This window comes from Narcine bancroftii, chromosome 5 (genome assembly GCF_036971445.1).
Source record: "Narcine bancroftii isolate sNarBan1 chromosome 5, sNarBan1.hap1, whole genome shotgun sequence".
NCBI lineage: Eukaryota > Metazoa > Chordata > Chondrichthyes > Torpediniformes > Narcinidae > Narcine > Narcine bancroftii.
The window spans coordinates 210,575,497-210,591,249 of record NC_091473.1 but is presented as its reverse complement, the minus strand read 5'-3'; the positions used below and the strand labels follow the sequence as shown (position 1 = coordinate 210,591,249).

The 15,753-nt window shown below is 46.7% G+C and overlaps 1 protein-coding gene across 6 annotated transcripts in view; it reads left to right on the top strand.

The window, feature by feature from the left end:
- stac3 (SH3 and cysteine rich domain 3) overlaps nucleotides 1–15,453 on the top strand; it is a 73,276-nt gene extending 57,823 nt beyond the window's left edge. For all 6 annotated transcript variants that reach the window (XM_069940958.1, XM_069940959.1, XM_069940957.1 and 3 more), the window contains 3 exons: nucleotides 1,631–1,682; nucleotides 11,815–11,952; nucleotides 15,177–15,453. In XM_069940958.1, coding sequence (XP_069797059.1) covers nucleotides 1,631–1,682; nucleotides 11,815–11,952; nucleotides 15,177–15,275 — 289 coding nt within the window. In that variant the 3' untranslated portion in view covers nucleotides 15,276–15,453. The remainder of the gene's footprint in view (nucleotides 1–1,630; nucleotides 1,683–11,814; nucleotides 11,953–15,176) is intronic.
- The last annotated feature ends 300 nt before the right edge of the window (nucleotides 15,454–15,753 follow it).

Sequence of the window (15,753 nt, the reverse complement as noted above, 5' to 3'; positions counted from 1 at the left end):
ATGGATTCAGCAATGGTTGGATGGGAGGTGTCAGAGAGGACTGGTAGAAAATTGTTTGTCAAATTGGAGGCCAGTGACTAGTGGAGTTCCTCAGGGATCGGTCCTGGGCCCACTATTGTTTGTTATATATATTAACGATCTGGAAGAAGGGGTGGTGAATTGGATAAGTAAGTTTGCAGATGATAAAAAGATTAGTGATATTGTGGACAGTGAGGAAGATTACCATAGCTTAAAAAGAGATATAGGAAAGCTAGAGGAGTGGGCTGAGAAATGGCTAATGGAATTTAATTCGGATAAGTGTGAAGTGTTGCATTTTGGAAAGGCAAATCTAAATAGGTCATATACATTGAATGGTAGACAATTGAGGAGTGCAGAGCAACAAAGGGATTTAGGAGTTATGGTAAATAGTACCCTCAAAGTTGATACTCAGGTAGATGGTGTGGTGAAGAAGGTATTTGGAATGTTGGCCTTCATAAATAGGAGTATTGAATTCAAGAGTTGGGATGTTATGATGAAATTGTACAAAGCATTGGTGAGGCCAAGTTTGGAATACTGTATGCAGTTTTGGTCACCAAATTATAGGAAGGATATAAACAAAATAGAGAGAGTGCAGAGAAGGTTCACGAGAATGTTGACAGGATGTCAGGGTTTGAGTTACAGAGAAAGGTTGAGCAGACTGGGGCTTTTTTATCTGGAGTGTAGAAGATTGAGGGGGGATTTGATGGAGGTGTTCAAGATTTTAAAAGGGACAAGACAGTCAACGTGGATAGGCTTTTTCAATTGAGAGTGGGGGATATTCAAACCAGAGGCCAGGGTTTGAGATTGCAGGGGGAAAATTATAAGGGGAACATGAGGGGAAATTTCTTCACGCAAAGGGTGGTTGGGATGTGGAATAAGCTTCCGGCAGAGGTGGTTAAAGCAAGGACGCTATTTACATTTAAGGAAAGACTGGATAATTACATAGAGGGGAGAGGATTGGAGGGATATGGACCAGGTGCTGGTCAGTGGGACTAGGAGGGTAGGGATTTGTTCTGGCATGGACTAGTAGGGCCAAACTGGCCTGTTCTGTGCTGTATATGGTTATATGGTTATATGCAATCACAAAGAAGACTCGCCAGCAGCTATAATCTGTGAGGTGTCTGAGGAGACACTCGAAAACTTCTACAGGTGTCCCGTGGAGAGCATTCTGGATGGTTGCATCACTGTCTGATATGGAGGCGCCACCACTCAGGACAAGAATAATGATAAATTCCAGAGGATTGTTAACTCGGTTTGTGACATAATGGGCACCAGACTTTACTCCAACAAGGGCATAGACATGAGGCAGTGGGTGTCTCAAGAAAGTGACTTCTATCCTCAAGGACCCACACCACCCAGACCATGCCCTCTTCACTCTGCTACCATTGGCGGGAAAAGGTACAGGAACCTGAAGACGAAGACTCAGCTGCATCGGATTTCTGAATGGACAATGAACCAAATTCACTGGCTCACTCTGAATTTATGTGCACGGTATTTATTTGTTATTACAAGGTGGTTTATATGAATGTACTGCAAAATACCATATTTCATGATTTGTTTCTGACAATAAATTCTGATTCTGATTCTAACACAAGCTTTTCTCCCTTTACAGTGCAGGCGACAGGGTAGTGGTCTTTGATGATTCTAACGAGGAGTGGTGGAAGGTGAGTAATGGAGAGGGGTTGAAGAGTGAGTCTTCACCACCCCAATCCACCTAAATGAATGTGACAACCCTGAGCTGTATAAGCTTTTGGCAATGAACGTAATGATGCCATTGTGGAAGTTTACGACAAATACTATCATACACCATCCACCCTGTCTCTCTCTCTAGTATTTTACACCATCCAACCTGTCTCTCTCCCTAGTATTTTACACCATCCACCCTGTCTCTCTCCCTCCAGTACAGGGGTTCCCAACCTTTTTGTTTCTCTGTACCTCTTTGGCATTTTTATAGGTTCCCGTGTACCCCTAAAAATTAAGGATATAAAAAACACGACATCGTGCAATCTGACTGAAGATTACACCATGTATTGTTCAGTAGTGGTTATTCTCTCAGACCCAAAGTACACTCTGAAAAGTGTAAATGTACCACTGGGGGTACTTGTACCCCAGGTTGGGAATCACTGCTCTAGTATTTTACATCACCTAGTATTTTACATCACCACCCTGTCCCTCTCCCTAGTGTTTTGCACCATCCACCCTGTCTCTCTCTGTAGTATATTACACCATCCACCCTTTCTGCCTCTCCAGTATTTTACACCATCCACCAAGTCTCTCTCCCTAGTATTTTATACCATCCAGCCTGTTTCTCTCCCTAGTGATTTTCAGCATTTACCCTGTCTCTCTCCCTCTAGTATTTAACAATATCCATCCTGTCTCTCTCCCCAGTTTTTTTTATCCCATCCACCCTGTCACCCTCCCTAGTATTTTACACCATCCACCCTGTCTCACTCCCAAGTATTTTACACAATCCACCTTGTGTCTCTCCCTAGTGTTTTACACAATCCACCCTCTCTATCTCCCTCTAGTATTCTACACCATCCACCTTGTCTTTGTCTCTTGTATTTTAGACCATCCACCCTGTCTCTCTCCCTAGTATTTTATAGCCTCCATTCTTTCACTCTCCCTAGTGTTTAACACCATCCACCCTGCCTTTGTCCCTAGTATTTTAAACCATCCACCCTATCTCTCTCGGTCCATTACTTTACACCATCCACCCTGTCTATCTCCCTAGTATTTTACACCATCCATCCAGTCTCTCTAGTATTTTACACAACACACCCTGCCTCTCTCCTTCTAGTATTTTACACCATCCCCCCATCTCTCTATCTAGTATTTTACACCATTCACCCTCTCTCTCTTCCTCGTATTTTACACCATTCACCCTATCTTTCTCCCTTGTATTTTACATCACCCAACCTGTCTCTTTCCCTTGTGTTTTAAACCATCCACCCTGTCACTCTCCCTAGTATTTTACAGCAACCACCCTGTCTCTCTCCCTCTAGTATTTAACAATATCCACCCTGTCTCTCTCCCCAGTTTTTTTTACCCCATCCACCCTGTCTCTCTCTCTAGTATTTTACACCATCCACCCTGTCACTCTCCCTAGTATTTTACACCATCCACCCTGTCTCTCTCCTTCTAGTATTTTATACCATCCACCCTGTCTCTCTCCCTCCAGTACAGGGGTTTCCAACACTCCCTAATTTTTTACATCATCCACCCTGTCTCACACGCTAGTGATTTACATATTCCACCCTCTCTGTCCTCTAGTATTTACACCATCCATCCTGTCTCTCTCCCAAGTGGTTTACACCATCCAACCTGTCTCTCTCCCTCTAGTATTTTAAGACCATCCACCTTCTCTCTCTCTTGTATTTTAGACCATCCACCCTGTCTTTCTCCCTCTAGTATTTTACATGATCCAGTCTGTCTCTCTCCCGTGTTTTACACAATCCTCCCTTTCTCTCTCCCTAGTATTTTATAGCATCCACCCTGTCACTCTCCCTAGTGTTTAACACCATCTACCCAGTCTCTGTCCCCAGTATTTTACACCATCCAGCCTGTCTCTCTCCCTAGTATTTTACACAATCTACCGTCTCTCTCCCATGTGATTTAAACCATGCAATGTCTCTCTCCCAAGTATTTTACATCATCCACCCTGTGACTCTCCCTACTGTTTTAAACAATCCACCCTGTTTCTCTCATTCTAATATTTTACACCATCCACCCTGCCTCTCTCCCTAGTATTTTACACCATCCACCCTGCCTCCCTCCCTAGTATTTTACACCATCCACCCTGTTTCTCTCCCTCTAGTATTTTAGAGCATCCATTCTGTCTCTCCCTAGTGATTTACACCATCCACCCCATCTCTCTCCGTAGTATTTGACACCATCCACACTGTTTCTCTCCGTCTAGTATTTTACACCAAACACCCTGTCTCTCTCCCTCTAGTAATTTACACCATCCACTGTCTCTCTCCCTCATGTATTGTACACCATCCACCCTGTATTACTGCTTCAAATTTTACACCATCCACACTGTCTCTCTCCCGAGTATTTTATACAGTTGTAATGCGCGTCAAAACTCAAAACGGTCAACCAGTTTACCTATCTCGGCTGCACCATTTCATCAGATGCAAGGATCGACAATGAGATAGACAACAGACTCGCCAAGGCAAATAGCGCCTTTGGAAGACTACACAAAAGAGTCTGGAAAAACAACCAACTGAAAAACCTCACAAAGATAAGCGTATACAGAGCCGTTGTCATACCCACACTCCTGTTCGGCTCCGAATCATGGGTCCTCTACCGGCACCACCTACGGCTCCTATAACGCTTCCACCAGCGTTGTCTCCGCTCCATCCTCAACATCCATTGGAGCGCTTTCATCCCTAACGTCGAAGTACTCGAGATGGCAGAGGTCGACAGCATCGAGTCCATGCTGCTGAAGATCCAGCTGCGCTGGATGGGTCACGTCTCCAGAATGGAGGACCATTGCCTTCCCAAGATCGTGTTATATGGCGAGCTCTCCACTGGCCACCGTGACAGAGGTGCACCAAAGAAAAGGTACTAGGACTGCCTAAAGAAATCTCTTGGTGCCTGCCACATTGACCACCGCCAGTGGGCTGATATCGCCTCAAACCGTGCATCTTGGCGCCTCACAGTTTGGCGGGCAGCAACCTCCTTTGAAGAAGACCGCAGAGACCACCTCACTGACAAAAGGCAAAGGAGGAAAAACCCAACACCCAACCCCAACCAACCAATTTTCCCCTGCAACCGCTGCAACCGTGTCTGCCTGTCCCGCATCGGACTTGTCAGCCACAAACGAGCCTGCAGCTGACGTGGACTTTTTACCCCCTCCATAAATCTTCGTCCGCGAAGCCAAGCCAAAGAAAAAAAAATGCGCGTCAAAAGAATCAAAGGCTTGTTGATCCAAACCAAGGCTTTTATTAACTAAAAGACTGGAGCATATCACAAGTAGTTCGACCAGTCTAGAATGGCCTGGGAGCAATCCTTTAATCCACACCAATAGGTGTGGCTACACTCTCAGCCAATCACAGACATCCTACACTACAATCTGTACATATGCACATATACACAATGGTGATAGAATCTGTACTATCACAACTGTTCACTCTGTCTCTTTCCCCAGTTTTTACACCATCCACCCTGTCTCTCTCCCTAGTATTTTATAGCATCCACCCTCTCTCTATCGCTCGAGTGTTTTACACCATCCACCCTGTCTCTCTCCCTTGTATTTTATAGAATCCACCTTGTCTCTCTCCTCAGTGTTTCACACCATCCACCAAGTCTCTCTCCCTAGTATTTTATATCATCCACCCAGTATCTTTCCCCTGTATTTTACACCATCCGCCCTGTCAGTCTCCTTAGTCTTTACACCATCTTCCCTGTCTCACTCACCAGTATTTTACACCATCCACACTGTCTCGCTCCTGTACTTTATACCATCCACACAGGCCCTCTCCCGTGTATTTTATTCCGTTCACCCTGTCTTTCTCCTCAGTGTTTTATACCATCCACCCAAGTCTTTGTTCCCAGTATTTTACACCATCCACCCTGTCTCACTCCCAAGTATTGTACACAATCCACCTTGTATCTCTCCCTAGTGTTTTACAGAATCCTCCCTCTCTATCTCCCTCTAGTATTTTAGACCATCTACCCTGTCTCTCTCCCTCTAGTATTTTACACAATCCAGTCTGTCTCTCTCCCGAGTGTTTTACACCATCCACCCTCTCTCTCTCCCTACTATTTTACACCATCCACCCTGTCACCCTCCCTTGTATTTTATACCATCCACCCTGTCTCTCTCCTTCTAGTATTTTATACCATCCACCCTGTCTCTCTCCCTCTAGTATTTTACACGATCCAGTCTGTCTCTCTCCCTAGTGTTTAACACCATCCATCCTGCCTTTCTCCCTAGTGTTTTACACCATCCACCCTGTCTCTCTCCCTCTAGTAATTTACACCATCCACTCTGTCTCTCTCCCTCATGTATTTTACACCATCCACCCTGTCTTACTGCTTCGTATTTTACACGATCCACACTTTCTCTCTCCCGAGTATTTTATACCGTTGTAATGTGTGCCGAAAGAATGAAAGACTTGTTGATCCAAACCAAGGCTTTTATTGACTAAAAGACTGGAGCATATCACAAGTAGGTCGACCAGTCAGATTGACCTGGTCTGGCTAGGAGCAATCCTTTAATACCTGCCAGTAGGTGTGGCTACACTCTCAACCAATCACTGTCATCCTACACTACCATCTGTACATATGTACATATAAACAATGGTGATAGAATCTGTACTATCACAACTGTTCTTTTCTTCTTCTTTGGCTTGGCTTTGCGGTCGAAGATTTATGGAGGGGTATGTCCACGTCTGCTGCAGGCTCGTGGGTGACTGACAAGTCCGATGCGGCCAGGCAGGCACGGTTGCAGCGGTTGCAAGGGAAAATTGGTTGGTTGGGGTTGGGTGTTGGGTTTTTCCTCCTTTGTCTTTTGTCAGTGAGGTGGGCTCTGTGGTCTTCTTCAAAGGAAGTTGCTGCCCGCCGAACTGTGAGGCACCAAGATGCATGGTTGGAGGCGATATGAGCCCACTGGCGGTGGTCAATGTGGCAGGCACCAAGAGATTTCTTTATGCAGTCCTTGTACCTCTTCTTTGGTGCACTTCTGTCTCGGTGGCCAGTGGATAGCTCGCCATATAACACAATCATGGGAAGGCGATGGTCCTCCATTCTGGAGACGTGACCCACCCAGCGTAGTTGGGTCTTCAAAAGCATGGATTCGATGCTTGTGGACTCTGCCAGCTTGAGTACTTCGATGTTGGAGTTGAAGTCACTCCAATGAATGTTGAGGATGGAGCGGAGACAGCACTGATGGAAGCGTTCTAGGAGACGTAGGTGATGCCCGTAGAGGACCCATGATTCGGAGCCGAACAGGAGCGTGGGTATGACAACAGCTCTGTACACGCTGATCTTTGTGTGTTTCTTCAGGTGGTTGTTTTTCCAGACTCTTTTGTGTAGTCTTCCAAAGGCGCTATTTGCCTTGGCGAGTCTGTTGAAAGAGCCATGAAAGACCTCAATAATAAAGATGCTCTTTACATCCGGTACCGCACGGATGGCAGTCTCTTCAATCTGATGCGTCTGAAAGCTCACACCAAGACACGAGCAACTTGTCCGTGAACTACTCTTTGCAGACGATGCTGCTTTAGTTGCCCATTCAGAGCCATCTCTCCAGCACATGACGTCCTGTTTTGGGGAAACTGCCAAAATGTTTGGCCTGGAAGTCAACCTGAAGAAAACTGAGGTCCTCCATCAGCCAGCTCCCACCATGACTACAAGCCCTCCCCACATCTCCATCGGGCACACAGAACTCAATACGGTCAACCAGTTTACCTACCTTGGCTGCACCATTTCATTTGATGCAAGGATCGACAACGAGATAGACAACAGACTCGCCAAGGCAAATAGCGCCTTTGGAAGACTACACAAAAGAGTCTGGAAAAACAACCACCTGAAGAAACAACTGTTCACTCTGTCTCTTTCCCCAGTATTTTACACCATCCACCCTGTCTCTGTCCCCAGTATTTTACACCATCCACCCTGTCTCTCTCCCTAGTATTTTATACCATCCACCCTGTCTCTCTCCTTCTAGTATTTTACACCATCCACCCTGTCACCCTCCCTAGTATTTTATACCATCCACCCTGTCTCTCTCCTTCTAGTATTTTATACCATCCACCCTGTCTCTCTCCCTCCAGTACAGGGGTTTCCAACACTCCCTAATTTTTTACATTATCCACCCTGTCTCACACGCTAGTGATTTACATATTCCACCCTCTCTGTCCTCTAGTATTTACACCATCCATCCTGTCTCTCTCCCAAGTGTTTTACACCATCCAGTCTGTCTCTCTCCCTAGTATTTTACACCATCCATCCTGTCTCTCTCCCTCTAGTATTTACACCATCCACACTGTCTTTCTCTCTCTTGTATTTTACACCATCCACCCTGTCTCTCTCACTCTTGTATTTTACACCATCCACCCTGTCTCTCTCCCTCTAGTATTTACACCATCCACCCTGTCTTTCTCACTCTTGTATTTTACACCATCCACCCTGTCTCTCTCTCTTTGTTTCTATGTATTTTATGTTAGTGAATCCACTGACACTCAGTGACTTTGTTTGGACTCACATTTGTTTCTTGTTCTCTCACTTAGTTGGGAGCTGGGCAACAATCCCAGAGTCAAAAAATGCTATTGTGCAATATGGTGCACTCAGGTAGTGGCAAGGAAGCAGAAACTCAGAAAAGGCTGTACAACAGGTTTTATCCCTGTAAAAGTCTGAACACCAGTGCACGCCTTGTTGGCTACCCGTGTGACTGGCTCTGGAGAGACCATCTCAGGTTTATATTCAGGTCGGCTGATTGACAGCTGGCCAGGTGGAGTCAGCCCCCTAGATAGTCTTCCTGCAGGTACAGAGATCACCCTCTCCATTCGGCTGGTGGTCGTTTGACCACAGGCAACACAGTCGAGATGTATCACTTCACTCATTGAAGGGGGAGCTGTACCATTCTGGTCACAAATTGGCCTGCACGTTGTGGGCGAGAAAATAGCAGAGGACTTTATTAATAAATGGGTCGCTAAATTGTTATCTGAGAAAGCAGGCAGCCCTACACAAAAACAAATTGTCAAATTATCCTCATTTGGAATAAAATTAAACAATATCTGGACTGTCCCCAAAAACACCCCTGACTCCAAATAGATGAATACCATTGATGGTGGGCAACAAGATCCTGGACAACTGGAGTTGTAATGGCATCAGGTGCCTTTAGGATTGTTATGAGCACTGGTGGCTAATGTCACTCGAACAACTCAGTCATGGATATGTTTTTATCAAACAAGACATTCCACTGCTACTTTCAGATAAGATCTTTTCAACAGGACAAATTAGGTCCAACCATGGCCCTACCAGAATGCAGCGACATAGACCCCATGATTCGAAGGGGGACCACACGTAGTTCATCTCGGCAACTTATTTCTTGGTCCAAGTGGGAGGACCCAAACCAGGCTTTCACGAATCAAGGAAGAGGTGTGAGTCATACTTAGGGATAGTGATTGACAAGCGGTGCTGGTCTGACCTGTGCCAAACCAGCATGACTGCAGCCATCAACACGCGGTACAGGCTGGTGCAGTACAATGTTCTGCACCAGCTGTACCTGACGCCCCAAAAGTTGAGCAGATCTGAAGCAGAACTGTGAGACCAGCGCTTCAGATACAGCATTGAGACAGGAACCCTTGTGCACGCAATCTGGACATGTACCAAGGTGAGGCCCTTCTGGGTGGAGCTAGTCCAAGTCCCATGAAAAATCACACGCAAAGAATTCACGCAGGACCCTGAATTGTTCCTGTTGGGAAATATAATGGACATAAGACCTGCAATGAAACTGTCCAAATTCCAAATTCAGTTTGTGATGCTTGCATTGGCAGTGACCATGAAGTGTCTAGCGGTTACCTGGAAATCTGACTCCTGCCTGAACATTATGCGTTGGAACATGGATATACAAAGCTGTTCCCCTGGAAAAAATCGCTTACAACTTAAGAAAGAAGTATGACACTTAAAAAAAAATTGTCAACCATATTTAAATTCCATAGGAGCACGACTGTAGTGTGGACCATCGTTTCTTCCCGCCCTACCTTCCCCGTCTATCCCTCAATCAGTCGGCGGGGGGTCCATCCCATCCCAACCAGGTAAAGGCAAGAGAAGGAAGCAATCCTGAGCACTGGCTGCTGGGCTGCGACAAATCCATAAACCCCCCGATACATGTTTCACACCTTTGTTGTGAGTGTCTTCAATGTTGTGCATAACTATGGTTGGTTCCGTATTAAATGCTGAGGTGGTGGGGGCCAGAAAGAGCTTGAACTCTACATAGAACTTTGTCTAGAAATGATAACTGAAAATTGTAGTCGGTGCTGATCCTGTTCACATTGACGTTGATAAACGTTGATAGCTGTTTGAGTTTGGAAAATCATAAATAAAATGTTCAAAAAAAAATCATTGTTTGCCTTACGACAGACAAAAGGAAATTTTATGTACATTAAATTTTTTTGTATTGCTACCCGGCAGAAAATGGAATCTGAATTCTCTGCGAAACTTCATCAAGTGCCTTTTGAAAATATTTAAATGCACACCAACACACCCATAAATTTCGGCATGCAGCGTGATAGCAGGCCCTCAAATCCATGCCACCCAATTAACCTACAACCCCGGCTCATTTTGAAGGGCGGAGGAAACCCACTCCCACTCCCACCCTGGGGGAAAACCCACACAGACACTGGGAGAACATACAAGCTTTTTACATCAGTGCGGGATTCGAGCCCTGGTCCCGATTGGTGGTGCTGTGAAGGCGTGGTGCTAGCCACTGCACCAATCCTACACCTGCAAAAGAATCTGTCCGCTTACTGACCATATGTTTCCAAGAGCCAATTAAGCTTAAGTTTTTATTCCCTAAAGGTTCTCGTCATTTTTCTATTGTAAGTGGTGCCAGGCTGTTATGTTTTGAACCTCTCTCCTGTCCTCCCTGGTCCTATCATTTCCTTCCTCAGCTGTCATTCCTCTGCTATGTTCTCCAGCTGTTATGAGAAAAAATGTGGTCACAAATCCCATCAATATTCCCTTTTCACTACATTTTTGTGTATTATATTCAGAAATTAAGATTCAGGATCAAGATTCAATTTATTGTCGGGTAATAAAACAGGTTCATCTTACATGAAACTCTCTTTTGCCTGCTGTAAGGTAGACAGATTCGCCATCACTGGAAATTGCCTGAAACACCTCTTATGGTCAGAGAGAGAGAATCAAAAGGGAGTCCCTCCAGAGTCACTGAGTATCCATAGATTTGCCTTCAGCACTTCTGCAGCCCCTGTGGCTGCCCAGAGTCTGGTCCAAACCATTGGCAACCCGAGCCCCAGATCTGAACCTCCGACACGGTCAGGAACTCTTCAGTGCTTTTGGCACCTCCTCCTTGCGTCGCGGTTCCGATATCTGGGTACCCCTCCGGCCGGTTCCGAGTCAGTCTCCCGCAGTCCGCCATCCAAGTGCGAGTCCCCCCTGACCACAGACTCCAGAAAGCCCCCAGCCTCTACGGGTTCATCACCTCAAGTCGCCAGCAGCCTCGCCGTCTGTGAGGGCCCTTCAGCCACGGAACCCTCTTGCTGGTCCACCACCTTGGCCACCAAGATGCGTCATCTCTTCTGCTTCTCTATCTTGGGCTGGTGGGGGTCTCCTCTTGTGTCCTTCCCCCACCCCACATTTCCTTTCTCAATTCACCTCTGTACGCACAGAGACTTGGGGGTTTTTGAACAGTGTGGTCATGAGATGCTCTCCTCTGTGTCCAGAACATGCACATAGCTTTTTCCATTGAGGTTGGGTGAGGCAAGAACTCAAGGACATGGGTTAAGTGGGAAAAGGGAAACATTTAAAGGGATCCTTTGGGAGTGCGGTTGGAGTGTGGAATGAGCTGAATTGGTGAATGTGTGTCAATTTTAACATTTAAGAAAAATTTGGAGTGGAGGGACCCAGTCTGTGTGCAGGTCTGTGAGACTGGGCAGAATAATAGTTTATCACTGACTCGAAGGGTCGAATTCTGTGCTGCCATGCATGCATGCTGGTGTACTTGGGCACTGCAAGCGGTTCAAAGAGAATACATCGGTCTCATGCGGATCAGCTGGTTGGTAACCACTCTCCCATGTTTCTAACCTAGACCCTAATCCATTTCAGGGCCATATTGGAGAAAAGTCTGGCTACTTCCCTGCAAACTACATCATCAGAGTCCGTGCGGGTGAGCGAGTCCATAAAGTCATCCGGTCTTTTGTCGGCAACAAAGAGATGGGCCAGATCACCCTGAAGAAGGATCAGGTGCGTGGAGGAGGGAGTGTGTCAGCTCTTCCTGTTTGATGGTGACGTCAGAGATAGGAGCAGGAGTCGGCCACCCGGCCCGTCGAGCCTGTCCCACCATTCACTGAGGACACAGCTGATCTGATGATTGACTCATGTTCACCTCCCTGCCTTTTCCCCACATCCCTTCATTCCCCAACTAGGTGAAAATCTATCCAACCTTGACTGAGGCCAACTCCACTGCCTCAATGGGCAGCGATTTCTAAAGATTCACTGCCCTCTGGGAAAAGCAGCTCAGAATCAGAACCAGAATTTATTGTCATTAACAAGTCACCAAATTCATTGTTTTGTGGCAACTTCACAGGGCAAGCATTCATATAAACCACCTTCCAACAATAAATAAAAATAGTACACGAAAAGTCAAAGTGAGGCAGGGTCTTTGGTTCATTGATGGTTCAGGAATTCAATGGCAGTGGGGAAGAAGCTGTCCTTGTGCCACTGAGTGCTTGTCTTCAGGCTCCTGTACCTTTTCCCCGATGGTAGCAGAGTGAAGAAGACATGGCATGGGGGGTAGGGGGTCCTTGAGGATAGAGGCCACTTTTTTAAGACATCATATCTTGTGGATGTCCTTGATGGAGTGAGGTCCAGTGCCCTTGATATGGCAGGCTGAGTTAACAACCCTCTGGGGTTTATTCTTGTCCTGAGAGTTGTCACCTCAATACCAGACAGTGATGTAACTAGACAGAATGCTCTCCACAGTTCACCTGTAGAAGTTTTCGAGAGTCTTTGGTGAAGTACTGAATCTCTGCAAACACCTCCACAAGTCCCTCCTCATCTCCATCCTAAATCTACTACCCTGAATCTTGAGGCCGTGACCCCGAGGTCTCCCCCACCAATGGAAACAACTTACCTCCCTCTATCTTATCTATGCCCTTCATAATTTGATACATTTCTATAAGATCCGTCCCCTCATTCTTCTAAATTCCAGCGAGCACAGCCCCAGTCGACTCAATCTCTACTCATGGGCCAACCCCCCCCCACCATTTCTGGAAGCTGCACCACCTCCAAGGCCAGTACATCCTTCCTCGAGTAAGGAGACCAGAACAGCAAACCTCTGCAGCAGTTGGCATGTTGATATGCGGGAAACTTTCCGGTGGGTGTGTGGCACCCTGAGGTGTTAAACTGCCCTTTGACCTGAATTTCAATTCTTTTTAAGCTCGCTGAACAATTTCTTCAACAGATTGATAAAAGGTCAGGGTATTTTCTTGTGCTTTAAACTACAAGATCAATAAGAACAGAAGCTCCAATGAACAGCAGATTTTACATCTTCCAGTAATGGGGAAATGTCGGTCCTTACCAATCACTACAAATCTCTGGTGAGACCACACTTAGAGTATTGTGTTCAGTTCTGGTCACCTCACTACCAGAAGGATGTGGAAACTACAGAGAGAAGATTTACCTGGATGATGCCCAGATTGGAAAATAAGTCTTATGAAGCAAGGTTAGCAGAGCCTGGACTTTTTCTCTTTGGCATGTTGAAGGATGAGAGGAGACTTGATGGAGGTCTACAAGGTATTGATAGGGTGGACAGACAACACCTTTTTCCCAGGGCAGGATCAGCAAACACCAGAGGAAATGTGTACAAAGTGAAGGGAGGGGATATGTCAGGGGTAGATTTTTTATGCAGAGAGTTGTGGGGACCTGGAATGATTATGGAGGCTGGAACATTAGGAGGCATTTAAGAGTCCCTTAGACAGGTCCATAGATGGAAGAAAAACACAGGGTTACAGGGTAGGGAGGGTTTAATACATTTTTTAAGGAATATATGCGTTGGAACAATATCGAGGGCCGAAGGGCCTGTACGGTGCTGGAGTGTTTGATGTCCTAAACAAAAAGCTGATGGGAGAAAATATTGCTGTGCGGTGGATGGGGAGTGAGATAGGATTACATCCTGAAAATGTGCTGCAGCTTTTCTGGACCGGGGTAACACGTCCAGTCTTGGATCCTCTGTCAAACCTGGAATAAAGTGAACGCAGCCATAACACATCTGTAACGCGAGAAACAAAACCGTGCAAGGTAGACATCCAATGCAGGAACAGGCTATCTCGGCCCACAATCCCGTGCTGCGCTGGTGCTCCCAATTGACTTACAGCCTGGAGGGTGGGAGGCAACCAGAGCCTCCCGGTGGTGTGGTGGGGGGGGGGGGGGAGAATCCCTTGCAAACATGGGGAGAATGTACCAACTCCTCACAGACAGCATGGGATTCGAACCCCAGTCCTGGCTGTGCCAACCGCTACGCTAACCGTGTTGCCCCATGGTGAGGTTTACAGGGCATCAGGTCATTTTTAGCTACCCCTTAAAATGCCACCTTGTCCCCCAGTCTCGCTGTATCAGAGATACTTCTTTTGTTCTATTCATCACGGTTAGCGGAACGGAGCAGCACGGTTGGCCTAGTCATTACCGCCATGCCTTTACAGCGCCAGCAATTGGGTCCAGGGTTTGAATCCTGCACTGTCTGTAAGGAGTTTGTACGTTCTCCACGTGTCTGTTTGGGTTTTCCCTGGGGGCTCCGGTTTCCTCCCACCGTTCGAAACATATCGGGGGTGTAGGTTAATGGGGTGTAAATTGAGCGGCACGCACTTGGTGGGGGGGCGGGGAGGTAGTCAAATGGCCTGTTACTGTGCTGTATGTCTAAATTTAATTTTTTTTAAATTTTAATTGAGACAGGCCCCTTCAGCCCTTCTAGTCTGTGCCAAACCATTTCTCTGCCTAGTCCCACTAACCAGTCTACAGCCCTTCATTCCTCTCCCATCCATGTACCTGGCCAAATTCCTATTAAATGTTAACATTGAGCCCACATTCACCACTTCAGCTGGCAGCTCATTCCACACTCCCACCACTCTCTGTGTGAAGAAATTCCCCCTCATGTTCCCCCTAAACTTTTCCCCTTTCACCCTTAACTCATGTCCTCTGGTTTGTATCTCACCTCCCCTCAGTGGAAAAAGCCTTCCTACCTCTCCATTTCAACCCCCTCTGTTTCAACCGCTCTGTTCCACTCCCCATTTCACCTCCTCTGTTTCACCCTCTGTTCCTATCATCTGTTTCACCCCCTCAGTTTCAACCCCCTCTGTCTGGCCTTCTCTGTTTCAAACTCCTTCATTTCCACTCTCCGTTTCTATCCCTCCATTACCACCCCTCCGTTTCCATCCATCTGTTTTAACCCTCTCTCCTTCCGTCCCCGGCAGATTGTCGTGCAGAAAGGAGAGGAAGTCAATGGCTACATCAAGGTCTTCACTGGCAGGAAGGTGGGAATGTTTCCCATCGACTTCCTGGAGGAGATCTGAGCACGTCAGACAACCAGCAGAAGCTGCCCAGAGACAGCTACTCCAAGACTGCCCGAGTGCCCAGCCTTGTCCCTCTATGCGTGTGGAAGGAACTCACCTCGCGGTGGTGTCTGAACCAGTTGGATTGAACCTGCTTCACAAAAAGCGGAGGACGGTAGCTGTGGAGATCTCAGTGCACCTTGTCTTGGGTGGGGGGGGGGGGGGCACTTTATTTTGAAGAGAGCAGTGGAATTTATTTGTGTGCTTGTGCCTTGTGTGAGGCTTGTTGGTGTTAAGCTTATATTTGCAGGAATTTCAATGAAAGCGCTTGCAACAACAGGGTAACTGCGCGATGGCATACTACAGGCGTGGCTAAACCGCGGATCACGAGCCACACGTGGCTCCTTGATGTATAACGTTCTGGCTCACCGAAATAGGTTGGCTGAAATGGGAATTGTATGAGCCGGTGCTGAACTGTGCAATTAGCACCCATTCCCGA